This window comes from Perognathus longimembris, chromosome 28, assembly GCF_023159225.1.
Source record: "Perognathus longimembris pacificus isolate PPM17 chromosome 28, ASM2315922v1, whole genome shotgun sequence".
In the NCBI taxonomy this organism is placed as follows: domain Eukaryota; kingdom Metazoa; phylum Chordata; class Mammalia; order Rodentia; family Heteromyidae; genus Perognathus; species Perognathus longimembris.
Window position 1 is genome coordinate 108,288,918 of NC_063188.1, and position 22,177 is coordinate 108,311,094.

Below are 22,177 nucleotides of genomic sequence, written 5' to 3' on the forward strand. Positions count from 1 at the left end.
AAAGTTTGGGGAAGAAGTCAGTGGTTTTTTTTTTTTAATATTTAAGATTTGGCCATTTTTCCTAAACAAAGCAAACCTTCTATATGCTTTCTCATGCTCAACAGGTGGAGGAGGGGGCGCACCAGAAGCCGTTCACTCGCTTCCTAATAAGGACACTTTGCACAGTTGCAAACCAATTACCATTTGTAGATCCCTGTGGAGGAGGGGATTCTTCTCTGAGGAATCCTTCCTTAACGCCGGTGTATTTCTTCAAAATTACTTATTAGAATAAGGAGCAGGAAATCTAGTTTCAATTTCTCTTCATTCTTTTTGTCAGCAGCTCATCTTTCCTCTCTCTCCCTCTCCCCCACTCCCTCTCCTTCTCCTTCTGCCCCCCTCTCCCTCCTCCTGCACAGTCTCTATTCCTCTAGTCTAAAGGGACAGGAGCTTTCTAGTGGTCCAATGAGAAGATTGCATTTTTTTGTCTCATAATTCACAGTAGCAGATTTCTCTGGCACCAAAATGTATCATGGGAGTCACAGCTATGCCAGCTGGGCCATTTCTCTGACACTTGATATACTCTGTCATTTTAGGATGCATTTTTCACCAAAAAAAAAATAGTTTTCCTTTAAAAAAAGAAAAGAAAAGATTTAAGTTCCTACTTCAAGCTTAGTTCAGTTAGATCATTGAGGAAAGCAAGGATGTGGCGAATGGAACTCGTGGGTAAGCAATAGAAATACATATACTTATACTTCTTTTCCTGAAGATGGTTTTGATACCATATCGTGATTTGGGAAGAAACACACTGGATGGTAAAATACACAAAAGTACACCAGCACATGATAAATTATACAGGTCTCTAGATACTCACACAGTGAGACCAAAGGAGGATATTCTTAGGAAATCACAAAGACTCAATAGCTATGTTGACATGATCATATAAAATACTATTTATAGGAATGAACTTCAAGAAAAGGAAACCAGAGGTTTTTTTTTTTCTTTGTTGCTGTTTTTGTTTTCTTTGCCTTTTGTCTCATTTGTTAATTTATCTGTCTTTGGGAGGAGGGGGGGGACACAGAAATGGAGGAACAAAGAGTGAAGAAATGCAGCAGTGATACTCCAACTAGACAGTATGTTGAAATGGACTGTACAATTTGTGGGTGAGGATGGAAGGGAAAAACTGGGAAAGAGTAAGGGAAAGGGTGACACATTAAAACATGTCCTCTTTATCTGACTTATGTAACTTATGTAACCCCTCTGTATATAATCTTTACAATCTCTCTGTCTCTCTGTCTCTTCTCTCTCTCTCTATATGTGTGTGTGTGTGTGTGTGTGTGTGTGTGTGTGTGTGTGTGTGTGTGTGAATGAATGAATGAAAAATGGATTGATCACTGTCTGAGATGTATGGCAGGAAAGAACTAACTGTGCCAATAGAGATTGAGAAGCATTTCATTTTCAGGTTAATTAGTGGTGAAATGAGCAATTAGAGCAGGAAGACACATACTGCAATTAAACAGAGCAGTGTAATTGGGCTGACTTTTGCTGGATTCAGGCACAGGCTGGTTTGAAGTCTGACAAGGTAAAGTAGATTATCTTCCCCTCCCAATTTCTTGACCACCGTGTAGCATTTTAGGTATTATGATCATTACAGATACAGGTTGTGGAGAATAACTCAGATAGTAGATGAGGCTAATAATAATGAGTCTGCTATGATCTGTTTTTACAAGAGGAACATCTCAATCTGGATTTGAACTCAGGGCCTGGGTGCTGTCCCTGAGCCTGTCTGTTCTCAAGGCTAGCATTCTACCACGTGAGCCATAGCACCAGTTCTGTTTTCTTCTGAGTTATTATTGGCATTAAGAGTATCTTGAGGCTAGGAATGTGGCCTAGTGTTAGAGTGCTTGCCTAGCATGCGCAAAGCCCTGGGTTCGATTCCTCAGCACCACATATATAGAAAAACCAGAAGGGGTGCTGTGGCTCAAGAGGTAGAGTGCTAGCCTTGAGCAAAAAGAAGCCAGGGACAGTGCTCAGGCCCTGAGTCCAAGCCCCAGGGCTAGCAAAAAAACAAAAAGAGTATCTTGGACTTTTCTGCCCAAGCTGACTTTGACCTGCAAATCCTCCTGAGTAGCTAGGATGACAAGCATGAACAACCAGCACCTGGCTTAATCTAGATTTTAAAATGAGTCTGGCTTGTCAGGCTATGGTCTTCTGATAAAAAGGGTTGGTGAAAAAAAAAAAAGAAGAGGTAAAATTTGACCCTCATGTCTTACTCTACTGTTGTAGGAGTTATTTCACTAATAGACATCCTTATGCTTACTTGGGAAGGAAAGAATTTGTATTGGTTTACCTTGAGAAGTGACTATATCTATATACATATATGTACTATAGTGGTTCTAAGTTTAAATTCTAGAGCCTGAAGCTTGGCTTCAAGTCTCAACTCTATCGTTTATATAGTGTGTGCTCTTGGCAAGTCCCTTAAGCTCTATGCCTCAATTTCTTCACCTTTGACATGAGGATAATGATGTTGTCATCCTTAGGGTTGCTGGAAGAATTAAATAAGATAATATAAATAAAGCATTTAGATTGGTAACTAGCAGATGGTGGACCATCTATAATTGTCAAGGTCTAATTCATCTCTGGTCTTGTCTAATTTCAGTGAACTAAATTTAATTATAGAAAGGCAAGCAAAATTGTCAAATTCTGGCACTATCCCTGATACATTTTATTTAACTCACACAAATCCTTTCATTTTCTACAGCCCTAGGATATATGCAGGCTATGCTACCTCCTTCCTATCCAGGATTTGAGTAAAGCTTAAAACTAAGAATATCTAACATGGCTGGTTGAAAAGACTCAGGAAATATAGAGATAAATTGGAGTTTCATTCTGATATTTTTTTACTTGGGGACTTCCAATATGTGGTGGTGTCCTCTTTATTTTTACCCTTGGGAACAAGATACATGTGGCATATGCTTTTCTGGATAGTTTTAGCCCAGCACTGAATTTGACATTGCTCCTTTCTAGTGCTTGGATTTATCAATTATCCAGGTGAACAGACCATTTTCAGATAATCACATCTATTTCAGCCTAATAATACAGTTTCTCATATCTTGAAACACAGCCGTGTCATGTGATTTGTTTACCAAAGTAACACAATCTTAAGACAGGGAAGAAATATTGATCCAAAAGGCAAATCCTAATGATAAATTGGTCTTTTCTTTTAGTCTAGTCCAATGGTGAGAAAAGTTTCTGTAAAGGGCTTTATAGTAAGTCTTTTCAGCCTTATGTGTCAGGCAGGCTCTGTTACAAGTACTCAGCTAGCGATTTCCATGGATAAAACCCATATGACTAAGCTTGACTGTGCTCTAATAAAACTCCATTTACAAAACACTCAGTAGGCCAGATTTGACTCACAGACAGTAATTTGAGGATTCCTGGTGAGCTAACATATTTCAGCAAAATCCTCATCATTCCCATTTTGTAGCTGAAGAAAATAAGTCATGACTCGTGTAAGTAACAGAACTAGAGGTCAAACTCAGACAGGCCTTGCTTTTAACCACTATACCACATCACCCTTGTATATCAGTCAGATTCTGCCTGCTTATTCCATCACATTCTTTTTTTTTTTGTCTTTTGGTTTTTGGTACTGGCCCTCCATCACATTCTTAAAGGCTGTCTCAGATATCCTGTTCTCAAGAAGGCTCCTAGGAGGCACTCTCGGCACCTCTGATACTTCTCATGCACTGCCGATTGCTCTAGACTCTGTGATCTTGTCATTTGTATAACTTGCTTGTTTATTGTATTTGTTTTCTGCTTTCCTCCATCAACCTGGAAGCTATAGGAGGACAGGGTTGTTCACTAATGAACCTCAGGGACCTTCAACCAAATCTAGCCTATAGAAGGAACTCACAAACTATGTGTTGAATGAGTAACATGGAATTTTTTTCATCATAGTACTATGACATGTTTGGACATTCCTCATGTAGCAATAAATAGCTAATATGCCAACGGAAAAACTGAAAAATGGATTATTACCATCCTTGCCAACTGTGCATAATCTTCTAAAATCCCTGCTTAAAGATAATAATGAATCACATTCAGTGGATCAGGCTTATCATCCTACCTGTGCAAGAGGCTGCGAGCTGAGGATTGAGGTTTGAAGCTAGCCCAGGCAGTAAGGTCTGTGAGATTATTTATCTCCAATTAGCCAGCAAAAGGTTGGAAATGGATATGTGGCTCAATTTGCAGAGTACCAGCCCTGATTGAAAAAGCTAAGGGGACAGTGCGTAGGCTCTGAGTTCAAGGCCCAGTACTGGCATAGAATAAAAAAGAAAGGCTTCAGTTATTTTTTAAAGGCCAGAATCAATAAACCAAATATTAAAATGTATATAGTACTCTCTCCCCAAAAACATCAGTTGAGAAGTGCTTGAAGAATCAAGAAAAGTTAGCAAATATTATCCTATTGAGTCATAGAAGAATAACCTTTTTAAAAATTGTAACCAAGGCTATGACCAACCACATAAACATGCTCAGTTTTCTCTGGGAGCTCATGAAGAAGGGAGTTGCTTGATATTTCATCACCCTGTGTTTATTTGGAATTATAAAGAACATGTCAGACCTTTTCAGAATATTGGCTGTAGGTTTAGCATTTAAATGTATGCCATATTTCAGGAACACACTATGATTACCTGGGAAATTTGGCTTTATTAATTATTAATAAGTGACTACCAATCTCATTAAGAAATAAATGTCAAGAAATTTGATCTTTGGTATGATTGATCTAAAGAGCAGGCCACTTTTCAGGCCATAACCTAGCTGCTTTATCTTTTCTTCTGCTTCTCACCTTTATAAAACTATAGTCTAGCTGTAACCTAGAAAAACTGACATGAAGTAGAACTATCTATTCCTGTATTTGCCACATATTTCTAAAGACTTTGATGTCACTAGAACTGCCAGGCTTAAGATGGAGATGCAAATTTAGAGTGATGATTAATATTAATTACAACTTAACTGACCACTTATTCACAGCTGTCAGAAGCTCAGAAGCTCTTCTACTAGAAATCACTTGAATTGTCTTGTACAATTCCTATACACCTGAGTGAAGTCTTGCTTTTTACTGAGCTACTTATGAGAAAGAAGGCTCAGAGATGTTCCAAATCTTGTGAAAAAGTTCCCATCAATTGAACCCAAGTCTGTACTACGAACCTAGAAGGTCTCAACCTACATTGTGTAAAAATAATAATCATCTTAGCATGCTGCTTCATGAGAGAAGTGGTTTGTTCCTATTTCTTGTGACACTAATTCCCAAGGTTTCTTTAAAGGCCAAGAAGCTGCGTGACAGCCAGCATTCATCTTTTCAAAGTGATTCTGACACCTTGCATCCATAAACCACATTTTGAGCAGCCCTGTTTTACCCTTTGTGGGTTCCCTTAGTCCTGGGTAGTTTATAGTTGGATGTGGCTAAAGAACTGCTACTGTTAGAAACCAGCCCCAAGAATACAAGAAAATAGTGTGGTCAAGACCAAAACCAAAATTATTTTGATGAATTATATTTCTCTGGCAAATTAAGTCTAAAGATACAGCTTAGCTCAAAAGAATTACCTTTCTGGATGAGTCATAGACTTTAGATTGTTGGGTTTGGGGGTTGTCTTTTGCTTCTTCTTGTACATTTGGAGATATATACTTCTGACAGGAAAGATAAGATTGTTAGATAATGCTGTGGGTGAGTTTTTCTCTATTGATGACTTCTGCTAAATTGTTTGGTGATATTTCTTTGTCTCTAAGTTAGTTCAAAATAAGTCCTATGATTCTGTTTTGGTGCATAACAATACATGATATGCATAAGAATATATAAATCATGCTTTAGATGATTAGCAAAATGTATAAATAATTATTACTATTTCCTGACACCACCGTTGAATTTAATAGCAGACCAATTCTATGCCACGCCAAGGTTTCTCAACTTCCAAACTATTGAGACTTTACTACAGGGGATTTCGCTCAGCATTGTAGGATGAATTGCAGAATCCCACCCCCCCTCCTTCCCAGCTGTGATCATTTGAAAACTCACCAGACATTGCCAAATGTCTCCCTGTGAGTAACATCAACTCCCACAAAGAACTGTGATGGTATATCTTTTTTTAAAATCATATATGCCACCCTTTACTAATATTGGCACATTGTGTCTTAGAAGTAAAAGATGTTTTGACAACTATCAGGGTCTTTAGTTTATTCAGAGGCATGGTGCCAGTTCCAATTTCACCTACATTTAGCTGGAGATGTCACTGTGATAGAATGTATGTCTAGTAGTATGGGTTTGATCCCAACACCTCAAATGCAGAATTTAAAACAGCATCTACATTGTTTTAAAAATTGGAGAAAATTTAGAATCATCCATTTTCAATCCTTAGAAAAAAATCTGGTGAAGACCACTCAAGAGTCGGACTGAGAAAGTTATACAATGAGTCATCCATTTCTGAGATAAACAATCACCAAGGAAAAATACTGGCCTAGACCACACATTTTTACAGTTGAGAAATAGCCAGAAACACTTTCTAAGCTGTATTGATGGGCTTTGGTACTCTTTGTGGGTGTTTGTTTGTCACTTTGTGGTGACATTGACCTTTTGTATTTATGCCAATGTTTCTCTGAAGGATAATGGGTGGGCATGAATATATTGGATTAGCTCTACTCTGAAACACATAGCATCACATTGATTTTCTACCCTTGTACGCTAGCATTTTGTAGCTCATTAAAATGTCTATTCAAGTTTGAATCACATCATACTTAGCCTAGCATCTTGTCAGCATCTTTAATTTGCTCTGTCTTTCAATTGTTATGAAATTTATTTCCAATCACATTTCCCATTTCTGGCCATGTTCTTCTCTTGCTCAAGATTCCCTAGTGATTAGTACTTGCCTATAGACAAAAATCGAATATACTTTGGCACTGCCCACAGAGAATGCTGTAGAGGATCTGGCCCTGACTTGTACTTAGCTTCACTGCCCTCCACCTCCCCCCACCCGTGGGCCCTAGCTGGTCCCTCCTCCCCCTTTGTAATGCCCTGATTAGGCCAATTCTTTCAAGCTCATTTGCCATTGTTTCCTACGAAGTTGCATTTCTACTAGACAAATTCTTATCTCTCTTTTTCAACTTTAAAATTTCCTTTTTTCTACTACCTTTTCTACCATGACTTCCTTGATCTCCAAACAGATGGCACCTTCTGCATTTGTTGTTTACATCTAGTATCACACTCTGTATCTTATAGACTGCTGTGGTTTTCCTACCTGAAGGTTAACCCTTTGAAGACCAAGACTGTGTCACTATCTCAATCATTCAAAATCTACTATAGTACTTAGAATGTAATAAATGGTCCCTAACTATAAATAGTGTTTGAATTAATTGAACAGGCAGATGAACAAAAGTGAAATATTTCTTATAGACATTGATTTACTTCCCTCATAAACTACAGTCCCGAGATTGGCAAACTATACCACATCAGTTAAATCCAGCTTATCATCTGTTTTTATAAATGATGTTTGAAATTTGCTAAAGCCGTTTACTTATAAATTACCTCTGGCTCCTTTTGTGCTCCAAAGGTAGTGTGAGTTATTGCAACAGAAGCCACGAGGCCCACAAAACCTGAAATATTTACTATGGAGCCCTTAATTCTAAAAAAGCTTCATTTTAAAAAGAGATTTGCTAACCCCTGCCAGAGATAATTAAATCCACTGCTGGTCACATTTTTAAATGCTTTCAAAAACAGACATATGGTTACATTTTGACATTTCCAACAGCAATCAACTCCCTTAGGCACCCATGCTTCCTATCTAAAAGTCACAAACTCATCTGGGACTTACCATTTGCAGAGAAAAAGCAATTCATTGAAAATGTGCTTTATGATGGCCTACGCTTACAGGGTGCAAGTAAAGGACACAAACAAATCCTAAGTGTTGAAACTTGTGCTTGGTGTAGTTTTATCAAAGAGGACAACTCTAAAATAGACTGGAAGGACTTCCTTCCGTTTGAATGAGTAGACTGCTGTCTACTCATTTTGTTTACTGGTTCATCTTCCCACAGCCCTTCCTCCCTGAGCATCATCATTATCCACTGGACATAAATTCATACGTGTCACAACTGATGAACAAAAAGCCTTTGCTTCCATTAGCCCTTGCTTAAATGTTGCCTGGCTCCCCTGTCTATAACTGTAAATCTTTTTCTCCACTGCCCCTTTCCTGTTAATGCTCTATACCTTTTACTTACCATACTTACGTTCTGCTCCTTCTGGAGTATAATAGCTTCACTTCTTGAAGAAGTAAATGTAACCTCAAATAAAGAGGAAAGTGCTAGCCAGGCACTGGTGGCTCACACCTGTAATCCTAGCTACACAGGAGGCTGAGATCTGAGGATCACGGTTCAGGTTCAAAGGCAGCCCTGGCAGGAAAGTCCATGAGACTCTTATCTCCAATTAACTACCAGAAAACTGGAAGTGGTGCTGTGGCTCAAGTGGTAGATGGCTAGCTTTGAGCTGAGAGGCTCAGGGACAGCGCCCAGGCCCAGAGTTCAGGACCCGTGACCAAGCAAAAAGAAAAAAAGAAAAGAGGAAGGTACTGTAAAGTTAGCATAATGCTACATACTCTTTAGAATGAACATTCTGGGTAGGAAGTCCTCATTAGTATGGGCAAAAAGAAAAGTATCTGGACTACTCTTTCTGACTTTCTCTCTCTCTCTCTCTCTCTGTGTGTGTGTGTGTGTGTGTGTGTGTGTGTGTGTGTGTGTGTGTGTATTGGTATTGAAGTTTGAACTCAGACTCTGGATTTTATGCCTTAGCTTTTATGGCTCAAGTCTAGCACTGTACCCTTTGAGCCATACCTTCAACGTTCAGCTTTTGCCAGTTATTAGAGAAAAGAGTCTCACAGGTTTGTCTCCCTAAGTCAGCTTTGAACCATGTTCCTCAGATATTAGCTAGGATTACAGGCATGAGCAACACTGAAATCTGGCTCCAATGTCCCTTCTTTTAAGGTGAATGACTTCTTCAAGCAAACGTTTACAAGATTCTGCAATGAGTCTCTGACTGTGTGGGCCAGTGCCTCCCTGTGCTCAGACATTTGCCTAATTATGGAGAGATAGCTGAGTCTTCAAATCTGTGGCACTGTGGCTGTTACCTGTGATTTGTAGGAAGTCTTCTTTTGTAAGAGAACATGGTTTCAGAAGACAGTGAACTATTCTTTCTTGGGCCATCCATTTCTCACTGTCTGCATTGAGTGGGAGCCCAGTATTCTCAATGGGCAGAAATGTGAAGATAGGTATCCAAACATATGATTCTAAGTATTTTAACAAGTGTCTCCATAAAATGTCATTGGTCATGTTTCTGTAGTTATTGTGATCAAAGTAACTCATTAGAGTGCTAGAGAAAGAAACTCAGCAGTTACAATTTTGCTGTAGATTTTAAAGCCATATCTTTTTAGTTTGTGTCCTTATGACTGAACAAAAATTGCTTAAACTCCCCAAGGCTCAGTTTTATCATCTTTATCATTCTATTATATTTAGATATGTTATATATTACTCAAATTTTGGTATTACTATAATAAGAACATATTATATATTTTGTAAGTATATGCTCTAGATTCAGTTAGCCTTCTTTATACTTAGACTTCGCATCCACAGATTTAACTAACCTTGAAAAAAATTTTCTCAATTAAAATATGGAGCTGGGCATTACTGGCTCACACCTCTAACCCTAGCCTTTCAGGAGGCTGAGATCTGAGGATCATGGTTTGAAGCCAGCCCAGGCAAGAAAATCCATCAGACTCTTATCTCCAATGAGTCACCAAAAAGCCAGAAGTAAAGCTGTGGCTCAAGTGGTAGAATGTTAGCCTTGAATCATAAAGCTCACCAACAGCAACCAGACTCTGAGTTTAGCCTCAGGATAGACGTGTGTGCACGTGCATGCACGTATACACACACACACACACACACACACACACACACACACACACACACACACACACATACCAACATCTATATGGAACATCTACAGACCTTTTTCCCTTGTCATGAAAACTGGAATTTTAAACCCCAGGCCCATCAGATCTCACAAGTCAAGTCTGCCCATTTTACCCTACACCAAATAAAGAGCTAGTAATGATGAAGGGAAGGAAAACATTTATTACCTGACACTGATAGCCATGGGAAAATAGTACTTCAGCCATTTTAAGAACATGGCCATGAGGTTTAGATTTAAATAGACAAAGAATGGGGGGGGTAGCAATTCATAGTTAAGCAGACCCAGTCACAAGTGCAACCTGGCTGACCATTATTTCAGTCCTTATTATGGGAAGGGTTCCTGAGAAGTTATTTCTAGTGCTGGGAAGGTTCTGATGTTCCTTCCCTATGGAGTAGTTTCCTTCATCCCTCTTTGTAAACATGGCATTAATAAGTCTTGCTTTTCTGAGATTTCAAGGTGACTGCAAGGTGAATGATTTAGCTGTAACTTAGATACCCAATAGAGGCAGGCATGCCTAGGTGTTTGTTCGCTCATAAGTGATGAGAAGTTAGTCCTTTTGAGCAAAAGCAGGTTTCAAGCACTTCTTATATTATTATTCCATAAACAATATAACAACTGTTTACATACCACTTACATTTTGTTATGTATTATAAATAATCTAGAAATTATCCCAAGTATACAGAACCATGTGTGTAAATTATATGAGAAATATCACTTTTAATAAAATATGTTTAGTAAAATATTTGGTACCTACAGGAGTTCCTGGAACCATATTTTTCTTATACATGTTATTATTTTTTTAATATTATGTAAGATTGGGTAGAAATATTGATCACTTCAGCAGGTCATTGTATGTTTTCAGTCAAAAGGCTGGTCTATGTATTTATGTATGCATCATCAGATAAAATCATCTGATGCAGCAGCTACATTAATTTGATTTTTGCAATTGTCTACTGACTAAGAAAGGGGATGAGGTTTGTGAGAAGCAGGCCAACTATGTAACCATTGTTTTTCCCTTGGCCCTTAGGGTGACTTCACCTGGAACAGCATGTCAGGCCGAAGCGTGCGGCTGAGGTCAGTCCCCATCCAGAGTCTCTCAGAGCTGGAACGCGCCCGGCTGCAGGAAGTGGCTTTTTATCAGTTACAGCAGGACTGTGACCTGAGCTGTCAGATCACCATTCCCAAAGGTAAGGACCCATGTGCGTGTCTGCCTTTCTGCTGGGGAACACTGCAAGCTGGCAGCTGCTCCGCCAAAGCTGCACACTTTGTAAAGCCTTCCCACACTTCATACTAACACAGGAAGGAAATACTAGCTTCTTGGTCATTGCCTGGCATTTATGACCATTTTGAAAGACATGGCCAAGTAGGACAATTTTCATGTCAGCTAACACATTTGCCAAAAGCAAGGGTCAACTTGGGGTATAAAAAGGGAAGCCATGTGTATTTCAACAGTTTACATAGTTAACCAGGAATTAGCTTCTCACATCTATAAGCATAGCTACTCTGGAAGCTGAGAGATGATGATCATGGATTGATACCACGAGCCAGCCTGGGGAGGAAGTCAATGAAATTCATATCTCCAATTAACCAGTAAACAGCTGGAAATGGAGCTGTGACTCAAGTAGTAGAGTGCTAGCCTTGAGTGATAAAAGTGCCCAGACTCTGAGTTTATGCCCTCATACTGGTGTGAGAGAGAGCATGCGTGTGCAAGTGCAGGCACGCACGCGTGCACACACACACACACACACACTCTCAATCACTCAGACAACCCATGTATCTCTCCACAGTCTCCATGGCCTCATGGTAAGCAATGGGAAAGACCTTTTAGTATGTTCGTTTTAAAGGGGTGGGGAAAAGTGTGACCTGTCTTGATTTGATTTCAAAATCAACATTTGAAAAGACTGTTTTACCATTCTACTAAAGTTGTCACTTGATCTCTTGCAAACTCAGAATGGGGCATTTTGTGGCAGTTAATTCCCTTATATGTTTTTTTCACCAGGTGTGCATAAGCTGGGCTTCATCACTATGACACTGGAGCCCAGGCACACCTAGTTAGCTGATGCTTTGACACAGGTCCTGATGCCCAGAAAGATGAGAAGCACGCATTAGAATTCTTTAAATCCACACAAGTCTGTGAATGTTACTATCATCTTCAAGACACTTTACATTTTGTACTAATGTGTTACAGAAGGCAAATGTAAAGCAGAAGGAAAATATGCAATGCTATGCTAATGCCATATGTCTGCCCACCAGTGGTAGAACTGGCCAGTGTAATTGAAACTTAAAAGGAAAGCAGAAGAGGGACAGCACATTTCTAATAGATAGATGCTCCCACCTTGAAGGTTAGAAAAAAATCACATGGACAGTTGTGAAAACTTTACCAATGACTGTCAGATTGTGTCAGTTTTACTCAAGGGTAGGATCTCCTCCCTCATCTGGTCTTACCTAGGGTGGAGAGCAAGCCTGTCCCTTCCTCACAATTAGCTCACAGGGTAGTCCATGTACCCGAACTTCTAGGGTCCTGTATCCTTTCCTTGTGAGTAGACACTCTTTTCCTTCTGAATAAACTGCAAATGTTAGCAAACCCAATTCGTATTCATAGTAACTTTGCTTTTAAAAATCCAGTTAATCATTCTCATTTTTGCTTCTTTTTAAAAGTACATTAAATAATCTTTTTATGATAGTAATTTTTAGCTCAAAGTAGTTGTACAAGGGAGTTGTCATCTAACAACACAGTTTATGAATATGATATATCTTGATCAATGTCACCCCTTTCAACATTCCACCCATCCCTCACCTACACACTCCTTCCCATAATCTTTACTGAACAATGTTCTATAGCCTGTCTGCTAGAGGTTCCATTTTCATTGGATTTTTTTCTGAGAAAGATTCACCCTATTAAGATGTTAGAAAAAGACACTTTTGGACCATGTGTTATTTTGGTAGCTTCCAGCAAAATAGGAAGTAATTATTTCCACATACATTTTCTCACTTATGGAGGACAGAAGGAATTGTGTGACTGAGTGGGAAACAAATAAGACATCACCCAAGAGTTTTTGAAGCTATTTTGGAGGAGAGCTTAGTATAATAATGGAACATATATTGACATATTTTTATGTATGGCCTGTGCCAAGTGCAACGACAATAGTTTGGGCTGAATGTGGCCACTTAATCCTATGCAAGCCTCCCACCCCACCAAAGATAAACATTTTCAGACTCACACAAATATTTTCCCCAGGAAAATCAATGCATTACCCAAGGACTTGAACTAAAGAGATAATACCATATTTGTAAAAATGGAAGATAATTGAGTTTCTATTTCTATTTGCTAACACCTAAAAAGTGATTGTGCAGGTTTCCTTATGGATATATACCCAGCAAGCCCTCTACTTTCATGTGACTCGTGTTTCCAGGGCTCAAAAGAATGACATAACATAGTCATTAGCTATCAAGATTCAACAGAGAGAGAATTGAGGACTGGATGGTTGGAATGTTAGTGAGATGATATCCTAAAATGGACTGCAGCAGTGAATCCAAGGCACAAGTGAACAGTTTTGTATTTTCTGGAGCTATAATAATAGATATCAGATGAATGGGCACATGTGCAAGTAAATTACAAGATGGTAGAAGATTGTGTGAAATGTCACTATAGTTTGCTTCTCCATCCTGGTGAAATAGGAAGCATTTCATCATTTAGAAAAATATAGGGAAGAGGGCATGGAAATCTGAGGAAAGAGGAGAGGAATATAGAAAAGAGGGAATGTAATGAACTAGCAATGTTGCAGGGTTTCAGGCCAAAAATCCATCTGGGGTTAGTAACTAGAAATTTAAAATGCAAAATAAACATCCTGGCAATTCAAAACTGTTAAAACAAAACATTTCATCTTGTACTTTAAATTCCTTAACCCTAGTTAGGATTTTCTAGTTGAGTTTAATGACAAGAGAGAGAGGGACATGATGTCTGTGGTCAGTGTAATAATGACACCCCCTCCCCCCCAAGACAGCCACATCCTATTCCTTGGAGCCTGTGAATATGTTATTTCACATACCAAATAGAACTTAGCAAATGTGATAAATTAAGGTCATTGGACAATATCCTGGATTCTCTGAGAAGGTCCAAACTAATTGTGTGAGTAGTTACAAATGGAGAAAACTTCCTAGCCTATATGTCAGAGAAGGGTGTGATTAAGAAAGTATGGCCAGTTAGATACAAGGCCGTTTGCTTTGAATATAGAAGGAGTAGGCCACAGGCCAAGGAAAGCAGACAGTCTATAGAAGTTACAAGGGTAAAAGGAAAAGAAAGATTCTCTCTTGGGGTCTCCAAAAAGGAACACATGCCTGCTGGTGCCTTGATTTTAGCCCAGGAAGACCTATTTCGGACTTTCACCTGCACAGCTATAAGATCACAAATTGGAGTTGTTTGTCACTAAGTCTGTGGTCACTTGTAATAGCAGTGGTGGGAAACTGATGTAGTACCCAAAGGAATGATTATAATGTGGATGAAAGAAATTAGGTGACCAAGCACGATGGAACACACTGTAATCCTAGCACTCAGAAGAATAGAGGCAGGTGGATAATGAGTCCAAGACATACTGATCTCACTATTGAAGCTATTTATAGTACTATTTCACATAAAAGAAATAATTTTGACAACCTCTTCTGAAGACTGGCAGTGAGGGATATATTTTACATCCTGAGCCTTGGAAAAAATGAACCAAACACTTATCCCTGATAAGGAACTAAGTGTACCTCCTTATCAGAGATACACTTTGATATTCTCTATAATACCCTCTCCTATTCTCTACTTTGGTCTATTTCTCCTTTTAGTGTTTGTCATATTCCATTAAATTGATTCATTATTACATTATTACTTGCAGGTTGATAATTCAGTCAGCCTTAGAAGGTAGCTCGAATGGAAAGTAGTCAATCAAGGAAAGAAACAAAAATATGAGTATGGAAAACTTTTTACTTGTTCTTTACAGTGTCACTGAAGGCCTTGGTAGAAAAGAAGGATCTTGAGTTTCTCTAAGGCTGTGGAAATTAACTTAAGGTTAGAACCGTATCCATCTGGTTGGTGCCTGTCCATCTACAACCAAACTCTACGACTGACCCTACAGGACCTTCCGTGCTGTTCCACTGTTTTCTTTACTAACACCCACCTGGATATACAGCCAAGAAAAGACATATATGTGAAACTTTATGTTTTAGCTGCAACGGAGAATACAACCAGGTGAAAAGGAAGACCATGTCTTCAAAGAGTTCCAAGTGAGTTGATAGAGAAAATGCAAGTAAATAGTATAAGATAGAGCAAGTTAACTTTGGTGATACTTTAAGATGGAAGCTGCTTCATTCACCTACCTCAGTAAAGATAAACAGAGTGATTTTCCTGCAAGTACTTTTCTACTTTTTTTCCTCTATGCTTCCTTATCAGCTCAGGACTTTCTCACATACATTTTCTCATGTGCTACTCAGAACTGCTACCAAAAAGGTGCATAATTCTTTAAGCCATGAGCTTTATGCCTCAGTATTCACAAATTGCTTCTTCTATAGTCTCAGGAAATATCTTTATCTACCAGCATTTTGTCTGAACTGCTCACATTTTCACATGCACAGATGCGTGTGCTGTAGCAGCAACAACTATTGCAAAGCTTTAGCATCTTAGACAAAACTTTTTTCATTGCAGTTTGTGAAATGTTTTTTTTTTTGACACCTGTTCTCCCTGTTGAACTAGACAACCCCAAGTCAACTTGATAATCATGAAGAAAGTCCCATCCCTGAAATATGAGCAGAAGCTTTCATTGGTGCTTTCTTGCCTTGTTTTTTTCCATGGGTAAAATAAAAATAAATAAGTATTCACTGAAATTTTAAAATCCAGGCACCAGCACTTGGTGGCTCAGGCCTGTAATCCTAGTTATTCAGGGAGTTGAGATCTGAGGATCATGGTTCAAAGCCAGCCCGGGCAGGTAAATCCATGAGGCTTTTATCTCCAATTAAGCAACAAAGAAGCTGGAAATGTCTCAAGTGGTGGAACACTAGCCTTGAGCATAAAAGCTCAGGGACAATGCCCAGGACTGGCACACACACACACACACACACACACACACACACACACACACACACACACACGAAAAGAAAAACAAAGCCAGGACCAGTAGCTCATATCTATAATCCAGCTACCAGGAAGACTGAGAATGAGAGAAGCATAATTGTAGGCTGCCAGAAAGAAAAGTTCACAAGTCCTTTTCCTAGCCTTTAGATGGATACAGTGGTCTGCACCACTGTACTCTCAAGTCACTTTGGAGGCTGAGAACTGGAGATTCTGGCTTCCAGACCACCATGGGTAGAAAATTCCATGAGACTCCTTCTCCAAGAGAGAAGGTTATATTGCAGGCACCTGTTACCCCAGCAACAGTGGGAAGCCTAAAATAGGCCAATCCTGGTTCAGGCTTTTACCAGGACATGAAACAAGACCCCAATGTAAAAATAACCAGTAAAAACAAGACATTTCCCAGCTTCTATTGCATCAGTATAGTGAGCACAAAGCCCTGAGTTCAAAGCCTAGTACTGCAAAAGTGATTAAATGCTGAATGGCTATTGAACCAATCAGACTTTGCAGATTATTTGAAAAAGCACTCTCTTTTCTGAGTCTTAAGACTGTTATTAGGAGCAGTTATGCCAAGAGCCGCTATTATAGAAACTCTGTAACCATGAGAGAACCAGCCAAAGGACAAAGTGACCCACTGATGCTAACAGAGAAAAAAGATGGAAAATCACTGAATTAATGAAGCATAGAACTGGCTTACCTCTGGCCTCCTTAGAAAATAAGACAATTAGTTAATTAAGCCATTTTTGTATTGAAATTCCACAGTTTTCAGTCAATACCCTCAACATTATTTAAACATTTGATTAGTGGGTGTATACAAAGTGATTATAAATGGAAAACTCTGGAGAAATAGTTTAAGGAGTTTTCAGATAGGAGTAGCAACCTAAAGCTCATAGAATAAACCCAGCCTGCTTCTTGATTTTATAAACAGAACATTATTATCAAAACTCATCAAAAGAACTCTTCTATGTTGCTGAGCACTGGTGGCTCATACCTGTAATCCTAATTACTCAGGAGCCTGCATAATGGAGGATCTCAATTGGAAGCCAGACCAAAAAGAAAGTCTACAAGAGTCTATCTCCAAAATAACCAGCAAAAAGTCAGGCTAATGGGTTGGGTTGGGAAAGATGAGGGAGAAGAATGGAAGAGGTGACATTGATGAAGTTATATTGCACTCATAAATGGATATGTTGAATTGAAAGCCCTTTGTACAACTACTTGAAGATCATTTAAATTGTTTCAAAAATGAATAAAATAAAAAGCCAGGTTCTCTCATGATTAGAGTTGCTCTAGTAGCTCTTGGCATTACTGTTCCTAGAGCAGCAGAGAAGAGTCAGAGAACAATAACTCTTTCAAGCTTTTTATGGAAATCCAGGGACTCAGTAATTTGCTGTGTGAACTATTCCTCTAGCTCTTTGTAAAATTATTATTATTTTCTTTTTGAGATAGCATCAACTTTATCTGGGCTCACTTGGAACCACAATCCTCAAGTCTCTACCTCCTGAACAGCTGGAATTTCAGTTGTACCCTACCACATCTGGCTAGCAAGCATCTTGTTAGTAGAGAAGACTTTCCCTGTGGCCTCCTCGTATTTTTTCTCCTCTTCTCACTCCTTAGAATTGCAAGGCTAGTGCCCAAAGTAATATTTGCATATGGAAATAAAGGGTGGAATTGGCTTTTAGTAAGAGTCCTTTCCTGAAGCTGGGATGAAGGCTCAGCCTAGGATGCATGACTACCCAGAGAATGAGCACATAAGAAAATGCGACAAGAATTGGGAGGGCTGAGTGAAGTGGAGCAGCATAGAGATAGCTTTGGATTAGAAAACACTGATGTATGTAATAACAATGTCATCTTCTGGCATTGCATGTGAATGATAGGGTGGAAATTATTCTTACATTCCTTTTTATATTTTCCTTAGTATTCTTATATTGATTCTTATATTCATTACACTGTGTCTTATCACACTGCCTTGCATGTGTCTGCTATGCAGTAAGGATCTTAGAAAAAGAATGGAGTACATTAAAATTCAATCATAGCAAATTTCTTTCTAGATCATATAGAATTGTTTCCAATGGCTCAAAGGATAATAAAGAACAAGGAAGGAAAAGGGAAGAATTTAATGCCTAAGTCGTTTTCATCTTATTGCCTTATCTATCCACTTTCTGAACCTGAGAGATTTATTTTCATGGGACCAACTGGGAGACATTCTTAGGAGGTACCAAGACTTAAAATCAATGGCTTAAAAGGATTTGATTGCTTTCTTTATTGTTCATTATAAAACGAAGTAGGTAAAACGAGCCCTTTATGTTGATCAAAAATTACCCCAAAAGTAGATACATTTACACAATTGTCTGACTTTACCTTTTCAATTTTAATTATAAGCCTTAGCTTTAGAATAAGTAATGATGAAACTCCATCATTTTTATATATTTTGGGGGTGAGAAAGATATAGGGTAATTTTTAAAAATCTTTTTTGTTTTCCTACCTACCTTCTTTCTTTCTTTACACTGCAGGAAGGAAATATAGCTTAGATAAATGATACCAAAGCCACTTTTTTTCAGTTCTGATATTTGGAAACTTTTAACTCCACTAAATCAAAGAATATTGTTTGCAACTTAAGGATTGGGTGAGAGACTGAAAGAATTGAGTCAGAAGACTGAAAAAATAGGAAAGGATAGGCCAGCTTTTAGCTTAAGAAACATGTGCTTATAAGCTCTTCCAAAACATCTTTTCTTTTAACTCATAGAATTTAAATTTGGAGAAAAGTGACAGCAAGTAAAAGATTCTTCTGGGGTATAATTTGATCACGACCACTTGTTATATTAAGCAGTGATTATGAAGAATGCCTAGTCAAGGAAAAACTATGGTTGAGCTTTTAAACCCATGGCATCCACACCGTGAAATCAGCTGCCCTGACCTCACGTTTTGACCGAATGAGGAGATGTCTAACAAATCACATAGCGTAATGATTTTCTGTACTAGGAAAACACTTGCTTTGAGATTCAAGAATTCATGAGGGTTGTTTTTTTCTTCTTGACTATCCCGAAGGGAAAAAAATGTAGAATTAATTGTCCTGCCAAAATAATTTACACAGACTGAACTGAAAATGTTTTTAGTGTTTAATTGAGTTGGAAGGATGATGACCTTCAAGAGTTGACTCTCAGGAAAGCAGTGAAGAACTCACAGAATGTTCTTATTTTCTGACCACAACTTTGTTAATTTTATCACCACTCTAACATGTAAACTGTGGGGATTAGTACATTTCACAAGTACTTTGGGGAGCCTCAGCTCTAAAGAGAGGCATCTCTATTGCTTAAGAATACAATAAAACATTTCCTTTCCCAGGGAGATGTAGGAAGCTTCAGAAACACATTATGGAAATTAGAGCTCCTATGGTGCTAGCAGTATATTTTAATGTTTAATTCAATAGAATTTGTATCAAGACCAATGAGTTGGTCACCTTGTTCCTACTTACTTTCACCTGTCAGTTATGAATTAGTGAAGAACTGCTAAGGAGAAAGTGACATGGACATGGAAACTTCTATAAACTATAGACTTAGTTAAAAACCAGTCATCTGAAAGATGAAAGAGTTCTTGAAGAGGATGGAACTTACATGCACACACACACACACACACACACACACACACACACACACACCTACACATACACTGAAATCCAAAGTTGAATAGATGGAAGGGCCCATTTCCCATTTGAGCTTGAATACTCTTTTTTTAATTTATTTATTGTCAAAGTGATGTACAAAGGGGTTACAGTTTCATATATAAGGCAGTGAATACTCTTTACTCAAGTAACTCACTTTATTTTCCACCTCTGTAGTCTTAGGAAATTGATAGAAAGATAACTGTATGAAGTCATATTTCTCCATAAATTAAAAGAAATTGTTATTTTGTGCCAAATTTAACCTAGTATCTAAACACTTAATAACTTGTAAGCGTTTTGTTCTTTGAGATTTGGTATCACTTGAGCTTGGTAACAAAGGGAAAAGAGAAATATGCTTCACAATCATGTGATGTGGACCGCAGCTTCCCTCTAGGTAGAGTTATGGTTTTTCTTTGGCTGGTCCTGGGGCTTGAACTCTGGGCCTGGGCACTGTCCTTGAGCTCCTTTAACTCAAGGCTAGTGCTCTACCACTTGAGCCACAGCTCCACTTCAGCTTTTTCTGTGATTAATTGAAGATAAGAGATTCACGGGGCTGGGGATATGGCCTAGTGGCAAGAGAGCCTGCCTCATATACATGAAGCCTTGGGTTCGATTCCCCAGCACCACATATACAGAAAATGGCCAGAAGTGGCGCTGTGGCTCAAGTGGCAGAGTGCTAGCCTTGAGCAAAAGGAAGCCAGGGACAGTGCTTAGGCCCTGAGTCCAAGGCCCAGGACTGGCAAAAAAAAAAAAAAAGAGAGAGATTCACGGACTTTCCTACCAGGGCTGTCTTTAAACCGTGATCCTGGGATCTCAGCCTCCTGAGTAGCTAGTGTTACAAGCATGAGTCTCCAGCACCCAACATATACCAGTGATACTCAGGCATAGAGTTTCCCCCCTGGTAATGACCAGGAGCATTATTGATTTTAACAACAAGGTGGTAAGGGGAAGGGGAATAGTAGACATGTAGTAGACAGGGGCAAGAGATGCTACTAAGCATCCTACAATGTTCAGGAGAGTTGCCCAAAATACAGCCTTATCTGATGTCCCATGCCACTAGTGAGTGTCCAGGCTGAGAAACTTTAGCAGAGATTATATGCTTTTTCTCAAGGGCTACTTCCCATACACTTCCTTTTTATCCAGTTTTCTCTCACTATTCCACTGAGCTGCCCTCATTGCTTATGAATGCCTTTGGTTTGCTTTCTCTGATAATTTATTTTTCTGGTCAAGTAAATAGTGGGCCAGCAGTGGCTGCATAATAGGAAAGAGGTTGCTAAAAGATAGTCCTTAAAACTTTCCTTAGCACTGTTAATTTTTTTGAAGATTTGAATGAGCTAGAACCTTCTTTTTAGGCTCAAAATTGTGTTGTAAATGATAAGGCTTGCCAGAATAAATGGGCACAGTGGCCTTTGCTATCGTGGAGTGTGCCGAATGTAGGACACCGAGGTGCCAGCTCTTCTGTCTTTCTTGAGAGGCTAAAAAATCTATGTATGTGAATTCATCGAGATTTTACACTGAGGCTCAAATTTTGTTTTTGTTTGCTTTTGATGCCAGTCTTGGGGCTCGAACTAAGAGCCTGGGCACTGTCCCTGAGCTTTTTTTTTTGCTCAATACTAGTGCTCTACCACTTGAGCCACACCTCCACTTCTGGCTTTTTTGGTAGTTACTTGGAGATGAGAGTCTCATAGACTTTCCTGCCTAGACTGACATTGAACTGTGTTCCTCATATCTCAGCTCATGAATAGCTAGGATTACAGGTATGAGCCACTAGTGCCCAGCTGGGGCTCAAATTTTTTATAATTATATATGAATGGCATGTGAACAATGAGGAACTGACTGTAGCCCTTTTCTATCCACTGTTCTGGTTCCTTGACTGTGTCTATGGTAACATCAGAAGAAGGCTTTGGTCCTAGAAGACACTTAGCAATTCTTTCTTCATCTTCATTATTCAGTACACGTGACAGCTTCCTCTGAGTGAGTTTCCAGAAATGTGACAAAAATACCTGAGACAACAGAGAAGGAAGGATTTATTTAGACTGATGGCTTTAGAAACTCTGGTCCATGGTCACTTGGCTCCATTGTGACTGGGCCCATGTTCAGTGAAGGGTAACAGTATGACAGGAAGAATATGGAGGAGTTAAGTGACTTATCTCATGGCAGACACAAGAAAGAGAGGCGAAAATTCTCAGAAGGCAGTTCCCAGTAGGTAGCTTCCTCTTACTAGACCCTACCTCTTAGATTAAGACTGTTAAAAAGAGGGCTGGGAATGTAGCTTAGTGGTAGAGTGCTTACCTAGCATGCATGAAACCCTGAATTTGATTCCTCAGTACCACATAAACAGAAAAATCCAGAAGTGGCACTGTGGCTCACGTAATAGAGTGTTAGCCTTGAGCATAAGAAGCTCAGGGACAGTGTTTAGGCCCCAAGT

The 22,177-nt window shown here is 39.0% G+C and overlaps 1 protein-coding gene across 2 annotated transcripts in view; it reads left to right on the forward strand.

Moving 5' to 3' along the window:
* Positions 1-22,177, forward strand: part of Arhgap6 (Rho GTPase activating protein 6) — a 425,153-nt gene that overhangs the window by 341,527 nt on the left and 61,449 nt on the right. For both annotated transcript variants that reach the window (XM_048335552.1, XM_048335553.1), the window contains exon 2: positions 11,013-11,172. In XM_048335552.1, the coding sequence (XP_048191509.1) occupies positions 11,013-11,172 (160 nt within the window). The remainder of the gene's footprint in view (positions 1-11,012; positions 11,173-22,177) is intronic.